This window comes from Plasmodium falciparum (genome assembly GCF_000002765.6).
Source record: "Plasmodium falciparum 3D7 genome assembly, chromosome: 13".
In the NCBI taxonomy this organism is placed as follows: Eukaryota; Apicomplexa; class Aconoidasida; order Haemosporida; family Plasmodiidae; genus Plasmodium; species Plasmodium falciparum.
In genome coordinates, this window is record NC_004331.3 from 1955001 (window position 1) to 1976299 (window position 21299).

The 21299-nt window shown below is 18.9% G+C and overlaps 6 protein-coding genes across 6 annotated transcripts; 1 reads left to right on the plus strand and 5 right to left on the minus strand.

The window, feature by feature from the left end:
• Window positions 1-253: 253 nt before the first annotated feature.
• On the minus strand, window positions 254-3358 carry PF3D7_1348700 (WD repeat-containing protein 16, putative; the record flags this gene model as incomplete). The annotated part of the gene is made up of 8 exons (XM_024473239.1): window positions 254-300; window positions 462-542; window positions 623-682; window positions 757-1024; window positions 1182-1957; window positions 2127-2246; window positions 2389-2538; window positions 2713-3358. The coding sequence occupies 8 exons, from the start codon at window positions 3356-3358 to the stop codon at window positions 254-256; spliced, it is 2148 nt and encodes a 715-aa protein (XP_024328922.1).
• A 1298-nt stretch (window positions 3359-4656) lies between these two features.
• PF3D7_1348800 (E1-E2 ATPase, putative) lies at window positions 4657-10677 on the plus strand (the record flags this gene model as incomplete). Its single annotated transcript, XM_024473240.1, has 5 exons — window positions 4657-5239; window positions 5427-7884; window positions 8034-10409; window positions 10499-10564; window positions 10656-10677. 5 exons carry the CDS (start codon window positions 4657-4659, stop codon window positions 10675-10677), a joined length of 5505 nt encoding a protein of 1834 aa, XP_024328923.1.
• Window positions 10678-10962: 285 nt separating this feature from the next.
• On the minus strand, window positions 10963-11322 carry PF3D7_1348900 (conserved Plasmodium protein, unknown function; the record flags this gene model as incomplete). The annotated part of the gene is made up of 1 exon (XM_001350166.1): window positions 10963-11322. One exon carries the CDS (start codon window positions 11320-11322, stop codon window positions 10963-10965), a length of 360 nt encoding a protein of 119 aa, XP_001350202.1.
• Window positions 11323-11889: 567 nt separating this feature from the next.
• Window positions 11890-14427, minus strand: PF3D7_1349000 (conserved Plasmodium protein, unknown function; the record flags this gene model as incomplete). The annotated part of the gene is made up of 11 exons (XM_002809029.1): window positions 11890-12088; window positions 12239-12330; window positions 12427-12573; window positions 12705-12780; window positions 12873-12925; window positions 13038-13130; window positions 13257-13388; window positions 13465-13643; window positions 13772-13909; window positions 14008-14178; window positions 14280-14427. The coding sequence occupies 11 exons, from the start codon at window positions 14425-14427 to the stop codon at window positions 11890-11892; spliced, it is 1428 nt and encodes a 475-aa protein (XP_002809075.1).
• Window positions 14428-14768: 341 nt separating this feature from the next.
• Window positions 14769-15752, minus strand: PF3D7_1349100 (nucleoside diphosphate hydrolase, putative; the record flags this gene model as incomplete). The annotated part of the gene is made up of 3 exons (XM_001350168.1): window positions 14769-14848; window positions 15039-15159; window positions 15363-15752. 3 exons carry the CDS (start codon window positions 15750-15752, stop codon window positions 14769-14771), a joined length of 591 nt encoding a protein of 196 aa, XP_001350204.1.
• A 1137-nt stretch (window positions 15753-16889) lies between these two features.
• PF3D7_1349200 (glutamate--tRNA ligase, putative) lies at window positions 16890-19481 on the minus strand (the record flags this gene model as incomplete). The annotated part of the gene is made up of 1 exon (XM_001350169.1): window positions 16890-19481. One exon carries the CDS (start codon window positions 19479-19481, stop codon window positions 16890-16892), a length of 2592 nt encoding a protein of 863 aa, XP_001350205.1.
• Window positions 19482-21299: the final 1818 nt, after the last annotated feature.

Genomic DNA, 21299 nt, shown 5'->3' on the forward strand with positions numbered 1-21299 from the left:
GAAAAAAAAAAAAAAAAAAAAATTTTGTCAATCATATAAATGTACATTTTAAATGAGGTGTATTTTTATATCTCTATTATTTTGTTTATAAATAATTAAAAAGAGAAAACATGTAGGAGTGGGCGCAAATTACTATTGGATTATTATTTTTAATAAGTACATCTTAATAAATAAATAAACAAAAAAAAATATATACAAATATATACATGTAAACTATTACCACACTGAATTTTGTATTTCTTTTCTTTTATGTTTATTCTTTTTCTTTTATTTCACGAGGCACCCTCCAATAAATTATACCTGCATATTTTAAATTAACGTGAAAATTAAATATATTATATATATAATGCCACATAACAAATATAATTTTTTCATTCCCTTAGAATATAAATTTATACTATTTATTATATATATATATATATATATATATTTATATATATATTATTTTATTTTTTTAATACTTTCATCTTTTGAAGCAGAAACGATATACATATTGTCAAATGTAAATAGACATTTGTGAATTACATTATTATGAGCAACTCCTAAAAAAAAAAAAAAAATATATATATATAATATATATATATATATATATATGTAATATCATTTTTCTTGTTCTATTTACCTATATATAGACAAGTGCAACTCTTGAATTCGTAGAGTCTTATTTTATAATCATCTGAACCTTCAAAGTAGGAAAGAATAAAGAACAGAAATATGTACTCATAAAAAATATACATAATATATAATTTTTTTTACCTGTTATGAAATAGTTCCCTTTTTTATCAATATCTAATGAGAGTACATTATGGAAAGGAGAATAATAAAAATTTTTACTTATGTCATATTTTATTAAATCATAATACATAAATATATTATTATTTCCGCAACATAAGAGAATGTCATATTGATTATTCAAGGATATTTGTTTATATCTTGTATTATTTATATCTATGATTTTTTTAAATAGTGTGCTTTCTTGAATATTGTATATGGTTATTAGTCCATCCTCACTACAACTACATAACTAAAAAAATAAAAATGGGGCACACAGGAAATATAATACAATAAATAAATATATATATATATGTTCATACTTAATTATTTAATTATTTTTTTTATTTTTTTATTTTTATTTTTTTATTTTTTTTATTTTTATTTTTTTTATTTTTTTTTGTTTTTACGTATTTATCCGCGTAGAGAATTATTTGATTAATTATAGAAGAATGATAATTTATAGTATTAACGTTAAGGTATTTACCTTTGTCAAATTTCCAAAACTTTATATCTCCATTATTTCCAGCAGTAATCAAATCATACTTATTATAAAATATTAACACATTACAAAAATCATAATGTGAGTTTAGAATAACAGTAATAATTTTCATATATTTGGAGGTTAATAAATAAATATTATTATGTATAGATAAAGCAATATAATTTCCATCGTTTGTAATTTTAATACTATGACATATTAAATTTTTATTAATTTTTTCATAATTTTGCAAACTATTTTTTTTTTTTTTGTTTTCTAATGAATTATTAATTTTAGATTCATGCATTAAATTTAATTTACATAATTTTTTTCGTTTCTCTGTAGGTATATTTAAAAATTTCTTATCATAATAAATGAATTTACCTTTGTCTATATTTTTCAAATATATAGCCTTCTTATCATAAAACTGCCATGCCATAACACTATTATAACTACATGTATACATTATGTAATTATAATTGAAAGGGAAACATAGATCATTGACATAATGGTTATGAATTAATAATAATACGTAATGATTATTATTAATAAGATCCATAACATATATTATATTTTCGTAAATACTAATAAACAAGGTAGATTTATTTCTCATTTCTATAGAATTTATAGACCCATACAATTTGGTTTTCCTTAAGACCTTTTTTTCTTCAATATCTATAAGGCTTATATAACCATCACCACTACCTATATTATGTATGCATATATATATATATAAATATAAACATAGACATATATGTATATATATATATATATATATATATATATATATATATATATATAATTGTATAATTAAATAATGTTATAATATAACATCAGCATATATATACCTGTATATACTTATTTTTTCTTTTACCTGTCATTATTGTGTTGTCATCCAATATTTTTATTACGTTTAATCCATTACCGAATAAATAATTTTCAGGTATAATTTTTTCCAATACTTTGGATTTTATATTTACCACCAGCACATCACCTATATAATAAATTAGACAAATAAGGTTGTTTTATTAAATAAATATATGTGTATATTTTTTTATTATTACCATATAATATTCATTATATTATTATTTATTTTCCTTTTTTTTTTTTTTTTTTTTTTTTTTTTTCTTGTTTACCTGTGGTTGTGCCTAAATATGCATACTCGTCATTTTCTTTCAACTCTAAGCATACAAATTGTCTTTTATAAATCGATGTATTGACTTCTTCCTCACTTATCAATTTTTTAGAAAAGTCATAATAACATATTTTAATACTGTTTAACTTGGCTTTCCAAAAAAAAAAAAAAAAAAAAAAATTAATAAATAAATAAATGAATAAATAAATAAATAATAAAAAAAATTATGAGAAATGAAAAAAATATTTAAATCGTTTATCATATTGTAAATAAAGAATATAAAACAATATAACATATATTTATATACATCTCATTTTTTTATTACCTATTACGAAATTATTAGTTTTGTGGAAAAAGGATATATTAGTGTAAGGATAATCGGAAAGACATTTATAAATAAATTTTTGATTTTCAATTTGCGTTAATATTAAATATTTATCATCATGCCCACCAGATGATAATAAATATTTCCCATCATTACTTATAGAAATATCAACTGTTCTAAATTTATGTAAAGATAAAATTATAGGTTTCTTTTTATTCTCAAAATCATATATATAAATATTTGATATCAATTTACTTTCCTTACAACAACATATATATTTTTTGTTTTTATCAACATATAATTTATTTATTTCCGATTCGTCGCTTTTGAATATAGTTCGATTATTATCTAAAATGTTTTCTTTTATTATATTTGTACCAATTGCATAAATCATAAAAAAATTATATTTTAATTCTTCTCTTTTTAATTCGTAATAATTATGATTTATATCAATATTCTTTAAATTATAAACACTTTTCAATTTTTTCTTTTTTTCATTCTCTAAATATTCTTCTTCTTCAATGTATTTTAATTGTTCTTTATAATATTTTTTATCTATTTCTTTTTCTTTTCGAATTAATATTAGATTATTTGATATGTTACCTTTAAATCCTATATAAGAATCTACGTATAGTTCTTTTTCCATTACTAAGAAGGATTTATTTTATAAAAATATTTATTACACACATAAGCAAAAAAAAAAAAAAAATAAAATAAAATAGAAATAAGATATATACAGTATGTTAAAAGATAATATAAATTATATAACCAGGATAGCAAAAAGGATTTATTGTATATATTTATAATTAGATTATAAAATTCTACACACATATATACATATATATATAATATATATATATATATATATATATATATTATTATATATCTGTAAAATTTCTATTTTATTAAGATAACAGATAGAGAAAAGAATAATATAATTTTTAAATGTAATATAAAATTATAAATGTTCTAACAAGTTTGAAATGTAAATAATATTGTCTTTTATATAAGGGGATAAATCAAAATAATGTGTAGTCTTTTTCTTACTTTTTTTAAATATATATATATATATATATATATATATATATTAAATAATAATATTGTCTACATTAATATATAAATTATGTTCATATATAATAAAAGTATAAAAAGCATATTAATACATTAATATATAAATATATATATATATATATATATATATATATATATATATATATTATAAAAAAATATTTAATACTATATATGTTTCATCATATGCGAATTTATTTATGTATGAGTAAAAAAATGAAACTTTTTCTGTCTATCATAATATTATTTTCATGCATTTTATATAATAATATTTAGAATCATAATTTCAATACCTAGTAACACACTTGCATTAATGATTTAACATTCAGTATCAATTCTATATTGCTTATTGATCCTATTGTGTAAAGTTTTTATCTAATTCGAACCATATTTGATAATTTTCGTTTTTTTTTTTTAATCCTTATTTGTATGTGTGTGTAATAAGCGCGTAAATGAATGATTTCGAAAAATAGCTAGATAAAGAGAAAACATAAAAAAAAAAAAAAAAAAAAAAAAAAAAAAAAAAAATATTATGACCAGTTCAGGTAAAAATAAAATATATCTACTATAAAATAAATAAGAAAAATTTAATATATAATTCTATCTAATGATACAACATATATATATATATATATATATGTGTATGTGTTATTTTTTTTTTCTTATGTGTTATAATTAGAAATATAATTTATTCTTAATACATAAAGGATAGTATTATTATAAGTTATAAAACCGTCTTATAGAAACATCAATGTGTATTTTTTTTTCTTTTTTTTTTATAATTATATATTAACCATTAGATGAAAAATATATTAATATATATATATATATATATATATATAAACACAATAGTTAATAAATTAAGTTTTAGATATAATGATAGAAGAAATTACCAAAAGTTTATTTCCATATGATGCAAAATTCTTTAAAGGTCTTTTCGATAAATATATGAAAGAAGAAGATTATAGCAAAGATTTGAAATGCTTACAAAATTCTCGAAAGTTAATAGAAGAAATAATTAGTAAGGAAAATGGATTAAATTTTTATATCGATGAAAATTATGATGAAAATTTTTTGAAGAAATGCAAGTTACCATATTTTAAAAAATTATTAAAATATATAAAATATATGGAAGAACAAAAACAAGACGACGTTAAAAATAAAAATGTTGAAAATGAAGATTTGATAGATGAAGATAATAAAAATGAAGATATACAAGGGGACAAGAAAACACCCAAAAAAAATGTATCCGATTATTTTATATTTAATAAAAAAATTAATATGATAAATAGTTATAGGATACATTATTATTGTTCAAATATAATCCAATCGATACCTTCTATAACATATTTATCTGTTATAAAAATATATTTACAAAATTATCCATTAAAAATATTCTTAACCTGTATATATTTTTACACCTTCGTGACTTACGTATGTGATAGAGACAATGTTATAGGTATAAAAAATAATATATGTTATCATATATTTAGAAAAAGTTTGGCACTGATGCTATTCTAAAATAAATAAATCATAAGGTTTAATAAATTATATACATTTTGTAATATATATATATATATATATATATGTATATATATCCATCATGCATATATTCATTTTATTTTAATACATTTTTCTGGGTATAGATTTTTTGGAGGCCCTATTTTTTTCCTTAATGGTAACTATCGGATGCATATGTCTTACTATTGTACATTATTTAAAAGAAAACAGAATTAACTCCATAACATCAAAATTTAATCATATTAAAAGAAATTATATATGCCGTAATTTCATTAAACATAATGTAAAAAACAAAAAAATGTTAATGGACAAATTTGAAAGCAAAAAAACTATGGAGATAAAAAAATATTCGAAATACTTTTTTTTGAAGAGCTTCCTGAATAGAGTTAATTCTGAACTATATGATTATGAACATTTCAAAGATAAATCAAATATAGATTATATACCCTTTGAGGTAAATGAAAATGTTTTTAATTTTGACTCCGATAATTTAAATAATGATGAATTAGAAAAAGAGAAGACCAATAAAAAAAATGATAAGAACAATAATAAAAATGATAAAAACAATAAAAAAAATGATAATACCAATAAAACAAAAGATGAGAACAATAAAAAAAGTGATAAGACTGGTATGGAAGGTAATGAAGATTTGTTAATAAAAAATATAAAAATGGAAGATAAAAATGAGATTGTTCAAGAATATAACGGAAACAAGGTGAATGTAGAAAAAATATTTTTGGATAAGGAAAAGAATACTAATAAGATGAAAGGAAATATAACTAATGAAGAGAAAATAAACGATGAAGAAAATATAAATGATAAACGAAATACATATAAATCAAGAGATAGTGTAAATAATAATAATAATAATGATAAGAAAGTAAATATTAATAATTTTATTAAAATGAATGACAACGAAAATGTACTATCAAAGAATTTAGATAAAGATACATTAAATAAAGAATCAAATATTATAATATTTATTGACGAAAGGAAAAAAAACGATTTACTAAATTATATATTTTTCGAAAATAACTTTTATTTTATTAATGGGAAAAATCTTCTTGTTGGAGATATTGTATATTTATTTAAAGGTGACATAATACCAGCTGATGGTATATTATTAAAAAGTAATAATATGATAGTAGATGAATCTAATTTGATGAATACTCTTGAGAAGAAGAAAAAAAGGAAAATAAGTTTAGATGAATATATATATGAGATGGAAAAAATGAAAAAGAAAAAGATAAGTGTTGATGAATTAAAAAATACAAAAATGAATTATTTTGAAATGTTAAATTTAAAAATGAAGATGAAAATAAAAAAGTTCAGTGAAGATATTAATATAAAAAAAAATTCTAATATAGAAAAGAATAATGATACATATATAATGAATGATATAGAAAATATGGAAAATGTGAAAAAAAGTATTGATATATTATGTGATTCGAAAAAAGCATATAATGAGGGAAAAGATGAAAATATAAATAAAATGACACTACATAATAATAATAATAATAATAATAATATTAGTTGTGGTATGTATGATAATAATAATTTGTGTGAAAAATATGATGATGTGTGTCCACTTTTATTATCAGAATCTTCTATTATTGAAGGAAGTGGTATTATGATTACAACGTGTGTTGGTAAATACAAACAAATGTTTTATTATAATTCTATCAAAAGAATAGAGAGTAATACTAGAATAGAGAATTTAATAAATAGATATTCGAAAAACATGGTGATATTAATTATCTTTTCTTGTTCTATATGTATTCTTTTTATCTTTATTCATTTTTTAATTAATTTAATTGAAAATGATATGCAAACGTTTGCATATAATTTATTAATGTTTTTATTAAATACAATAATATTAGAAATATTGAAATATCTGTTGCTATCAATTGATCAAATGCCTTTATTATTACAAAATTGTTTAGCTTTAAATTCGAGTAACATATTGAAAGAGAATTTTATGATAAATACAAAAAATACATTTGAAAATATTCTTTTTTCTAATACAATATTTATTGATATAAATAGATATATAAAATATAAATGTGTATATTTTTTTTTTAATACTCAGTATACTTATTCATTTGTTAATACCTATTTTTTATACGATACCTTGAGAAATCCTAGCCCTTCTTTCAAAATATTTAACAGGGATAATGATAAACATATAATGAATAATTTATTTTTTCATCTATTGATTGAGTGTATACTTACAACTAGTAATATGTATCAATATAATGAATATTTTTTAGATATAGATATATCTTTAATAAATTTTATGAAGAATTTTCAAATAAATGTCGAAGATTATTTTGTTAAGCCTCACAATATATTACAACTTAAATATGTAAAAGGGAAGGCTGTTTTTGCCTTTGTTCTTTTAAATGAAGAAAAGGAAAAAAATTTATATATACAAAATGGTAAGGTACATGGAAAACAACCAAATTATAATGATGTTAAAAGGAAGGTATGTGAAGGGAAAGTTATGCGAATATTTATTAAGGGTCATGTCGATTTTGTTCTATCCAAATGTAAAACATACCTGGATGGAGACACACAAAAGGGGTAAAAATTTAGATATGAATATGTATTTTATTATATGTCCTAACATGCATACATCAAAATGAATAAAAAAATATAATATATAATATATATATATATATATATATATATATATGTATATATGTGTGTATATTTAATTTTTCTCCTTGTAGAGATATTGAAAAGTTAAAGGAAAAAGTTAAAAATATAAAAGATGGTGAAGTGGATACAATTCTTTGTTTTGCTTACAAAGATGTGATTCTAAACGAAAATAATATGGAAGATGACTTATATATAAAGAAAAGAGATAATGAATATAACCTTAAATATAAAGAGATAGATGACAATAATTATACTTGTATTAGCATATTAGTATTAGAGAAATATCTAAGTAAATATTTATATTTTGATTATTCAATATTAGAAGCTAATAATTTGAATGCTAAATTTTTTACAAAGAATAATTTGGAAAGTACAAATAAATTATTTGATAATTTTGGGAAACATTTGGAAAGTATAAAGGCATATGATGCAACAAAAATAAATGAAATAAAAAGTTTTGATTTAAGTTCTGATGAGGATGAGATAAACAATTTTAATAAAAAAGGAGAAAAAGGAAAGGATAATGAGGAAAAGAGGAAAGGAAAAGAAGAAAAAGAAGATGAGCATTCTGAAGAAGATATTATATATTTAAAAAATGAATTGAATGCAACTAATTTAATGGAATATAATAATATAGAAAGTTATGAATTAAGGAATGATAAGAATGAAATATCCAAAAAAAAAAAAAAATTGAAAAGTGAAATATGGAATTTAAGGAAATATGATGAAAGTAGTACTACAAATTTATATAATGATAGATATACTCAGGAAAATGAATGTAATGAAATAAGAAGAAAGCAATATGATTTTTTATTAAGTCATAATATATTTTATAATTGTAATAAAAAAGAATTGGAATGTTTATTAAGTACATGTAATATGTATGGTAAAAATACATTGGTAATTAATGATGATAAATATATATCAACACCAAATAAAAATAATAATAAAAACAACACCATGAACATAAACAATAATAATAAAAATAATAATAATGATAATAATAATAGTAGTAGTTGTTGTAGTAGTAGTAGTAGTAGTAATATATATAATTGTAGTAGTATATTAATATGTGATAATAAATGCACAAATGATACTAAAGAAAAATGTGATATGGTTATATTGAATAAAAGTTTATATGATTATATAAAATTAAAATATATATCAAATTGTATTTTAATGAATATAAAATTACATATAGAATATAATATAATATTTTATATATCGCTTGTATTATTTTCTATTATATCTACTTTAGTAAATGGTTTGGAATTCTTAAGTACAGTACACATCTTATATATATATATAATTAAGAATATATTTTTCCATTATATTTCTTGTTATCGTAAATGTAATTATAGTGTAGTTGGTCATGATCCAAATAATAAATATTCTTATAATTTTTTTGAAGAAAAGGATATCAATAATATTATATGTTCTATATTATCTAAAATAACTATTTTGTTGGTCGTGTTTTTATTTGGTCATTTATTTATACCAGAAAATAAATGGATCTTTATAACCGATGAAATTAGAGAGAATTTTGAATTTTCTGAATTTTCATTTTTAATAGATAGACAACAGTCTAATTATTTTCACACCGTCCGATCTAGTTTAAGGTTTAAGAAAAATTTAGAAAATCTTAAAATTCAAAATAATATCGATATAAAAAATGATTATAGGACATTGAATGAATGGGAATATCATATAAGTCCTAGTAGGCATGGGACCATCGTATTTAATGTCTTCTTTTTGTTATTTTTCTTTTCATATATTTATTTATATATAAAAACATTTTCTAAGGAGTTTCAAAATTATTCTCAGCAATTTAAAATCGAGAAATATAACTATTTATATTTCATAAAAAAAAAAAAGGATCACGTTTTTTTAGAGAAGGATCTTATGAAAAGATTGATGCATGATGTGAAGAAAGAAATTGTAATATCTGATGAAAAAGCAGATGGAAATAAAAAACACAATAAAATAAATAATAATAATAATAATAATAAAATAAATAATAATAGTAATATGAAGAAGAATCATGATGATGATACAAACATATACAATGAAACCAATTATACAAATAAACAAGATTCCAAAATATTAAAAAAAATTTCTAGTTCTTTATATAATATAAAAAATGAATTATATAAAAAACGTGAAATGATAAATAATTCCATATTTATGGAAAGTATTTTTGAGAATTATAAAATATTTTTTTTATTTTTATTTATTATGATTATCCATATTTGTGCTATTCAATATGGATCTTTTTTTTTCCATTTTCACGTAAATGGATTGACTTTTATTCAATGGGTCTTTTGCTTTTTATGTTGTCTTTTAGATTTATTAATTTATACATTTATATCTTACTTTGGTTTTTTTCAAGTATCATCTGATTTTTTTAAGATGTTTCAATATTTATATGAACCTCGGGAAAAAAATATGTAAGCTCAATGTATAAAGATGGAACATAAATGCTTTTAAAGGTATAAATACACTTATGTATATTTTTTTCTTTTTCTTCATATATTAGATTCGATTCCTTGAATGAATATAGGAAAAGCTCTACTTCACACAGATATAAATATGACCTCAAAGAGTAAGAAAAAAAAAAAAAAATAAAATAAAAAATAAATAAATATATATATATATATATATATTTATATATATGTATATATTTTATTGTTTAGGACGAGAAAAAGTTGGGTATAATAATTGACCTTTTTTTGGCCTTATATACAAAATATTTTAATATATGCATATATATGTATAACCTATCATATAACACATTTTTATATAACAATAGGTACATATATATATATTTACATTCAACTTTTAATTATATTTATTTTATTTGGTACATATTCACATAAAGTTTACAAAAAAAAAGAAAAATTAATTTAATAAAATAATAATTTATCCATATAATTACCATATGGTACACACATATATATATGTATATATTTATAAATTTTACAAAAAAAAGAAATAAAATTATTATTCCTTCAAGGAACTTATAGGTTTATTCCTTTTTACTGAATTTATAAATTTGATTATTTCTATATTATAGAGATTAACATGATTATTATAATTATTGTATGTTTTCCTTCCTAAACAATTTAAAGATACATGCTTTTTACTTTTTTGTGGTGATTCTTTTTTCAAATAAGCTTTTGCTGCTTCTTCATATTCGTTTACTATCCACATATGATTATCATTGGAATATTTTATTTTCTTCTTTGCATTTTCATGATGTTCTGTATTCTTTTTCATAAAACTTAGAGACGTTACAAATTTTGAGAACTTTACATTTTCCTTTTTTTTATTTGATGAATCTGAGGCATAATTATCTTCCATGATATTGATAAATATTATACATCTATTCAAAATTCATTTAATATTTTTTTTTACCAAAAAAAAAAAAAAAAAAAACAATAATAAGAATAATGCCTATATTTTATTTTTCCTTATTTTATAATTAATCTTATCTCAAAAAAAAAAAAAAAAAATATATATATATATATATAAATATATATTTCACATGATATAATCTCATTCATTTATAATAATATATATAATATCATTTTTGTAAATGGAAAAATATAAATAAATATTACATTAAATTTTTTCACATTTTAATTTGATTTTTATGTTTTCATATTTGCATAAAATATATATATAATATAAGGAGATGATTCGTATAAAAAAAAAAAAAAAAAAAAAAAAAAAAAATATATATATATATATATATATATATATCTATATCTATATCTATATATGCATATATTTTATATCTTAAGTTTATTTCTGTTTCATAGGCTTTTAAATCATTTCAATGTAACTCACGAAAAAAAAATTTAATTAATATAAAAAGTTTTCTTTGTGTTTCGCTTTATTTCTTTCCCTTTTTTTTTTTATTTTATATTATATTATATTCTTTTCAAATGCTTTATTCATATTGGTTAAAAGAAGAAATCGAGGGTCTGTAATTTCATTCTTTTTTTTTTTTTTTTTTAAATCCTGCTTTTCTTTCACAAGCAAAATGTCTGTATCCTTTCTTAACTTTTGTGAATCATTATCAGTAATGCATATATTATTTTTTAATTTTGTGTATAACTTTTTACTAATATAAAGGAAAATAATTATATATACCAAAATTTAAAAATCATATAATTTTTCAAAAAATAAAAGGAATAAATAAATATATATATATATATAAGAATATATTAAAATATATAATTTTTTTTTTTTTTTTTTTTTTTTTTTTTCAAACCTTTTCTTTGTTCTATTTGTTTTTTGAAGGATATTTGATAAGGAACTTTTGGAAAACTTGAAAGAATATTCTAGTCTCTGATTACTGTAGTCCTAAAAAAAAAAAAAAAATTAAATAGACATAAAAATGATATATATATATATATATATATATATATATATGATTATAATTTGTTATATTATAATTACGAAAGGATTAAATTCTTCAATTAATATTAAAAAATTAAAGATTTCCTTTAATTTCATATCATTTATATATTTCTTTTCATCATCCGTTCTCTGACAAGCGTAGGATTCCTCAATACTTAGTGAGTAATTTTCGAGTGTTGACAAACCCTTCATTCAATATGTAACAAAATGTTATATAATATATATATATATATATATATATATTTATTTATTTATTTATATGTAAATTGAACTCAAAAAAAAAAAAAAAAAAAAAATACATTTTTGTTTTTTTTTACGTGTAAACATAAAATAATGGATTGGTCTTCCTTTATCATAGGACTAGCTACCCACAAAAATCGGACATCCTTATCACTATTATAAAAATATATGTATTACAAAAAAATGAAAAGATTACAAGCACATATATATAAATATATATATATAATATATTAATATTATATTACTGCATATTTAAATCGGTTGGATTTATGTTTGATCTTAAAATGAGTACTTGTTTCTTCAAAAATAAATAATATATATATATATATATATATATATATATATTTATTTATATTTATATCCTGCATATATATATTTTCTATATTTTATTGTTCTTCATTCCTTTTTACATTTTCAAATAATTGACTGGACAAAGATTCTAGTGAAATTAAATTTGTCTCATAATGTATTGTAGTATATATAAATATAGGTATTCCATATATCTATAATGAGAAATATATAAATTATACTATATAAAAGAGTCTAATATATTAATAACAATAAATATTTCTTATAATAAAAAATAAAAAATAAAATATTTATATATATATATATATATATAATTGTACAAGATGTTGTGATATTCCTTCTTTTAATGCCTTGGCTCTTATATCAAATTCAACTGGATAATTATTTAAGCCCACAAAAGCTGAATAACTTAATTCATTAATCAAAGGACACCCCTCACACTTAAACAAAAGCTACAAAAAAAAAAAAAAAAATAATAAAAAATAATAAAATAACAATATATATATATATTTGTATGTTTTCATGTACCTCATTTTTTAAATTTAATGTAAAGAAAACAGAAAAATTGATAGATAAAATTTCCTTAGATATTTGTAAAATATCAATTTTATTTAATTCCATATTTTTAAAAAAAAAATTATGGTACTTTTTCAAGTTGGTTTGTATATGTTCCAATGAATTGGTAGTATCTATTGTTTTATTTTTTACTGATAAGGAAAATATACATAATAATATAAATTGCTGATTATATTATTATAAGTATTTCTTATATATATATATATATATATATATATATATGTTTATGTTTATATTTATAATTATATTCTTGCTATACCGTTGAAAAAATAAAATTTACACATGAATGTATAAAACACATCACCTATAATTTGTAACTCTGATATTTTATTTTCCCATAGATAAATATTACATGACAATATTATAATTTTGTCGCATTCTTTTATTTTTGAGGTATCTATAAAAAGAAAAAAATGATGAGTTATATGGAAATTATATAATCAATTTGTATCTTTATATATATATTTCCATACACATAGATATGTATAAAATTACTGTCTGCATTTTTTAAGAAAGCAAGAAGGGGATCGACATAAATTTTATTCTCCTTTATTAAATTTTCATTATCCATTTGAAAATAATCAGAAAATTTATCTATGGCACTTTTTAATTTTCCATAATTAAATAAATCGGAAAATGTAATAAGATCTATATAGTCAATTAAACCTATATGAACATACAATCATAAATAAATAAATAAATACATACATACATACATAAATATATATATATGTATCTATTATGGTGTTGCTCCTAATTTTTCGTACTTATGCAGACAAGCCAAAAATGGATGTCCCTCGCTTCAGTACCATTCAGAATATCTTGCAACGAATAAGACCAATATTTATATAAATAATTTTTCTCTTTCGTATTTAAAAGATGAAATCTGCTATCACATATATATAATATTTTCATTTGGAAAAATGTATATAAGTTTTTATATTATAATATAAAAAAAGAAAGGAATAATATAATAAAATTAACTAAAAGATATATATTGTTGTCTTCTAAATATCATACATACAAAGAAGAAATATTAAAAAAAAAAAAAAAAAAAAAAATCATAAGAAAAAAAAATTTCCAATATTGTATATACCAAGGGGGGGAAAAAAAAAAAAAAAAAAATTCTTTTAATTACATTAAAGAATAATGAATATTAAATTATACATATGAATAATATGTCATATTATATTTTAAGCATTAAAAATGATTGAATGTACAGATTAATATAATTTTTTAATTTTTTTAATTTTTATTTATGAGGAAAGAGTTTTATAAAATTCATCCAAGTTGGATTTTTTAACTTTGTCTCTAAAATTGTTGTATACACTTTTGCCTAGAAAGAATGAACATATTAAGTTAATATAATATAAATCCACATATAAATAATTATATATATAAAAATATATTTCACACCGGTATTTCATCAGGATGTATATAAGTATATACCAAATAATAAAAACAAAAATATATATATAACGATACATATACATTTTTTAGTAAACAAATAATTTTCTTTATATTACTTATTTCAGTAATTTTCTCCTCTTCTAAAAATTTGTCAAAATCATTTATCGAAACTCTTGTTATAAATTCCACTTCATTTAATTGGGGAACTGTCTGGAAATCAGGTTGAATGAAAGTTACCTGAACAAGCAAGGAAATAATAATAAAAAAAAAAAAAAAAAAAAAAAAAAATAATAATACAATATAATATAATATAATATAATATAAAAGAGGAATATTACTATATTTTTTATTTTATCCTCTAAAAAAATTAAAATATATTTATATATTTATATATATATATATATATAATATATCTTATTAATATTTATATAATATATTACATAACATTGGACAAAGGCCTTAGCATATTCCGTGTCACATTTTATTAAACCTAAATCAATTAACTGTTCAGGTTTTTTTAATATACCACTTTCTTCATGTAATTCTTTTACAGCATTTTGTAAAAAGTCTTCATTTCTTGAAAGTACCCCACCAAATCCGATTGAATAATATGAAGGACAGTAATCTTTAATTTTTGACCTTTTATGTATATATATAAAATATTCTTGTCCTATTTTTGTAAATACCAATATGGATGTAGACCTATGCCATAAATTATCTTTTCTCATAATTTTCCTTGTTTTTAATTCTTGGTACTCATTTTTTTCATTTACTATAATTACTAACTCGTTCTTATTATCTTCAAAGTCGTAGTTAATACTGTCCTTCATATTTAAAATATTAAATTTGTAAAGTTCGAGGGAAGATAAAAGAAAAAAAGTAATATAAATAAATAAAAAGCTCATAAGCCTTTATTTAATTATAATACCACACTTAAAAGGTATGATCATATAAATATATATACACACACACATTAATACATATATTAATATGTGTGTACTTAACCATTCATATGTATATATATATATATATATATATATATATATTTTTTTTTTTTTTTTTTTTTTTTTTCTTATGTTCCTGTTTTCCTTGATGCCATAAAGTGTTCAATAATTATTACATTAAATATATTCTTTATATAGTTAGAAAGAAAAAAAAAAAAAAAAAAAAAAGGAAAATATGAAAAAATAATAAATATAAAAATATTTTAGTGTAAAGGCTATAACCTCTACTTAATATGGATTATAGTAAAAATTAAATATATTATAAAGTTAAATTTATAAACTTATATTATATTGGGGCTAATTTTTTTTTTTATTTTTATAAGTGAAATGTTAATACTTAAACGTCAGAAAATATAAGCAGAATGCATTTATAAAAAAAAAAAAAAAAAATATATAAATATATAAATATATAAATATATAAATATATATATATATATATATATATATATAATTTATTATAATATTTATGTCAAAACATATGCTGAATAAATATATAAAAATAAATCACTTTGAACATAAATAAATAAAAATGGATGTATAATATATATTAAAAATTTTATGTATAATTGGTCAAATATTGGTATAGAAAAAAAAAAAAAAAAAAAAAAAAAAATATACATATATAAAAATATATATATATATATATGTATGCATAATATAAAATAATAAACACATAAATGTATATAAACATGCAAGGACAGACTTTTACATATGTGTGGTCTTTATAGGATAAAAACACAAAATATATTTATATTTATATATATATATATATATATATATTTTTTTTTTTTTTTCCATGTGGAATTATCGAGAGCAATGATGTATTATAATAATATATGTTAGGAAAAACCATTAGGGTAATAAAAAATATAATAAAATAATGAATTAATTATATATGATGGTTCATTTTGACTATATCTTCATAAAAATGTATATAAAAATATTATATTCTTCGTTTTTTTCTTAATTAGGTTTTGTATTTTTTGTATCTTTTGTATCTTTTGTATTTTTTGTATCTTTTGTATTTTTTGTATCTTTTGCATCTTTTGTATCTTTTGTTCCTGCTAATTGTTTTGGGTCAACTTTGGTAGTTATTATGGACATATTTTTGGATTTTCCATCTGGTATTTTAATTAAATGTAAATGATGATGTGGATCGATTTTGTCAAGAATAAAATATCCTCTTCTTTCAAATTGAAATTTATCAGAAACTTTTAAGGAAGAAATGGATGGTTCGGCATACACTAATGTTTCATGTTTACTATTAAAATTAATAAAATTGGTCCAATCGTCTTTGTTATCATTTTCAAATTTATCAACAGTTATTAGATGATCATATTCATATAGTGTACATGTGATTAATTGTTGAGGTAGATAAGGTAACCAATGTATTTTTTTTTTGGTTGTTTTAAAATCTCCATGAAAATTTGAAAGTGCATTTATTTGTTTAATTTTACCATTCTCTTTTTCAATATTTTTTATAATAATATTTCCTAATTTGATTAATGTAATTTCTTCATTTTCAAGTAAGGTTTGTGCATCTTCTAATTCTATTAAATATTTATTATTATAATACATGTTACATGTTCCTAAGGATTTATTTTTCATATGTAAATCTCTCTCTTTTTGAATAACTTGATCGGTTAAATCTGTTAATATTAAAAGGATACTTGAATTTTTATCAACAGCGGCATATCTAGGTATAATTGGATCAATAATTTGTTTATTAATAGACCACAATTTATCCCATTGCATTAAATTTCCAGCTTTTGATGGACCTTGTTCTAAAATAAATTGAAATAATGCTTCTTTTGTTAATCCTCTTCTTAATATACCTTTGATTGTTGGAAAACGTGGATCTACCCAACTATCTACCACATTATTTTCTACAAACCATTTTAATTTTCTTTTTGACATTACAGTTTTTACAAATGCTAATCTACTAAATTCATATATATATACTTTTCTTAAATTTAATGTGGATATAAACCAATTGTATTGTTCAATTCTATCACTATATTCATTTGTTCGTAATGCATGAGTTACACCTTCAATTGAATCAATAATTGGGCATGCAAAATCATATGTTGGATAACATTTATATTTAAATTGATGTTTATGATGTGGTACATCTACAATACAACGATACATTACTGGATCTCTCATACATTTATTTTTGCTCTGCATATTAATTTTAGCTCTTATACAATTTTTTTGACCTATTTCTGTACCTTTTCTCATTTCATTAAATAATTCCAAATTCTTTTCTATTGAATTATTTCTATTAATAGATTCGATACCTTCCCCTCTTTGATTTCTCATATCTTCTACACCAGTATCATCAGCATATGCTTTATTCATTTTTATCATATCAATACAATATTTTTCTAATAAATCAAAATGATCAGAAGAATAACTAATTTTTTCATATTTTAATCCAAGATTTTCTAAATCTTCAATAATCGACTTTTCATATTTTATATCTTCTAAAACAGGATTGGTATCATCAAAACGTAATAACATCTTTCCTTCATACATTTGTGCATAATAATTATTTAAAAAAGCCGCTTTCGCATGACCCACATGTAAATAACCTGATGGTTCAGGTGGAAATCGTGTAACTACATTCCCAATAACTGCATTTTCTAATTTGCCTGAATATGATGTAGTAACCGTTTTTTTCTTACATTTTACATCATCGGTATTATTCATTGATTTATTATTATTTTTTAAATTATCCTTTCTATCATCAAAGTTCATTTTATTATCACAAATTAAACATTTCAAGTTTTTTTTCCATTCAGCGTCTTCAAAATAAATTAGGGAATCTATTAATTTATGCCATCTATTAATATTCTTGTACATTTTTGAATATTTGGCATACTGGGTACTACTCACATGAAAATATTTATACATTTGAAAATATATAAAGATATCGGACAATGTTAAATATTCTGAAACAACAAAGGTGTTTAAATGTAAATGCTTGTTAAGATGTTCACATATAAATACAATATCTTTGTTAACATTTCTCGATCTAAAAAAATCAAGCCATTCCTCATATTGTGTTTGTACATAAATATTAACAACTTTATTGTTCTTAGGATCTATTTTTTCAGATATATTATATAAATCTGTTTTTAATAGATGATCTAATATTTTGGCGAATATCTTATCACTACTACAAATATATGGTACCTTTTCAATATTATTACTTTTGCTTAAGTTTTTTTTTTCTTCTTCTTGATTCTTACCACAGTGGTTCATATTACCCTTATTAATATTATTATTATTATTATTATTGTTATTATTATTATTATTGTTATTATTATTATTATTGTTATTATTGTTCGGAGCGTTAGTTAAAAATTCAATTTTTAGTTCTTCGACATTTGCATCCTTTATAAACTTTATGTTCTCATCAACATTTACAGTAGTTTCCGTTTTCTCAAGAATCTTCTTATTCTTATTTTTATATACATTCAAAATGCTCTTACAAATAAATGGATACTTATTATTTCCATAAAATATATTCACTTTGGTATTCTCTATCATCTTAATACAATCTTTAATATAGAAAAGTTTAAATACAAAATATATATTTGTATAATAGTACGTACAGGAAAAATATACTAATTATCAAAAAAAAAAAAAAAAAAAAAAAAACATACATAAATACATACATATATATATATATATATATATATATATATATATATATTTATGTTATAATTAATTATATTTTATTTCTTCTCTTTTAACTATTCTACATATATTTTTATCACCAATAAGAAAAAAATTAAAAATAGCTCAACCAAATTTTTTTTTCTTTTTTTTTAAATTGTATCAATAATATAAGAAAACTTAAATTAAAAAAAAAAAAAAATATTAAAATGTTTTTATCCAGTACATAAATATATATATATATATATATATATTACTTATTCATATAAATATATTTAATTTGTTATATAAATAAATAAACATTTTTATATATATTATTAATATTTATTTTTAATTTTTATTATTCTTATATTTTTTGTATAATAATTTTAATAGTTAAGTATAATTTTTTTATTTAATAACTTAAAATTATGTTAAATTAATATATTATATATTATATATTATTTTTTATATATATTATTTTAAGGTTATAAAAATGGTTAATAATTTTATAATACGTATTATTTTATTTTGTTATTTTATATACAGATGCGTGTATTCAACATAAATTTTGTTCAATATAAAAATAATATAATATGAGAATGCATATATTATATATATATATATATATATATATATATGCAATATTATTTTTGTACATTTATAAAAAAATATTATATATACATATATATTTTATATATATATATATATATATTACTTTTAATGTTCATATATTCACTTTAATGTTTGTTTATTTATTATTTGTTTTTTTAATAATGTCATAGAAAAGTAACAGAAATATTGATATTCATCAACTTAATAAATAAATAATTTAGCAAAAAAGTAAAAAAAAAAATATATTCTTATATTTTTTAATTAAAATAAATTTTATAAATCTGTACATATGAGCAAGAACATAAATAACATATTTTTATTTAATTATACATGAAATTAAAAAGACTTTATAAAAATAAAATAAATATTTAATATATATATATATATATATATGTTAATAATATATTTTTTATGTTGTATTTTTCCAAAGAATATGAAACGCTAATTTAATTTATAGAGAAAAAAAAAAAAATAAAAAAGAATTGTTTAGTAATATTATATATTACACAATAGAAGGTTTAAAAAGCTAATATGTTCATATATAATTATTAAGTTGTATATAATTATATATATATATATATATTTATTTATATATATTTATTTATTTATCATAATATAATTTACAATATATATTTATACATATATAACGAATACGTGGTTACCCGAAGATATGATGAAATCTTTAATGTATGTATGTACGTTTCCATAAAAAAAAAAAAAAAAAAATGGACCTAAAGCTTTTAATATGTAAAAAATCAACAAAATGAATAAAGAGAAGGATTTAATATAGTAAGACCATATTTTGTTATTATTTTTAGAAGAAATTATAATATCTTGACATTTAAGCGAAATAAACTTTTTTTTTTTTTTTTTTTTAGTAATATTAATATACACAACATAAAAAAGAAAGCAAAAAAAAAAAATAAAATAAAATAAAAATAAAAATAAAATAAAACAGTTCTAATATATATATATATATATATATATATATATATATATATATATATATATATATATATATTTATTTATTTATTTATTTATTTATCTATCTTTCTATTAATTTTTTTGTATGCACATAATAACATATTCCTTTCT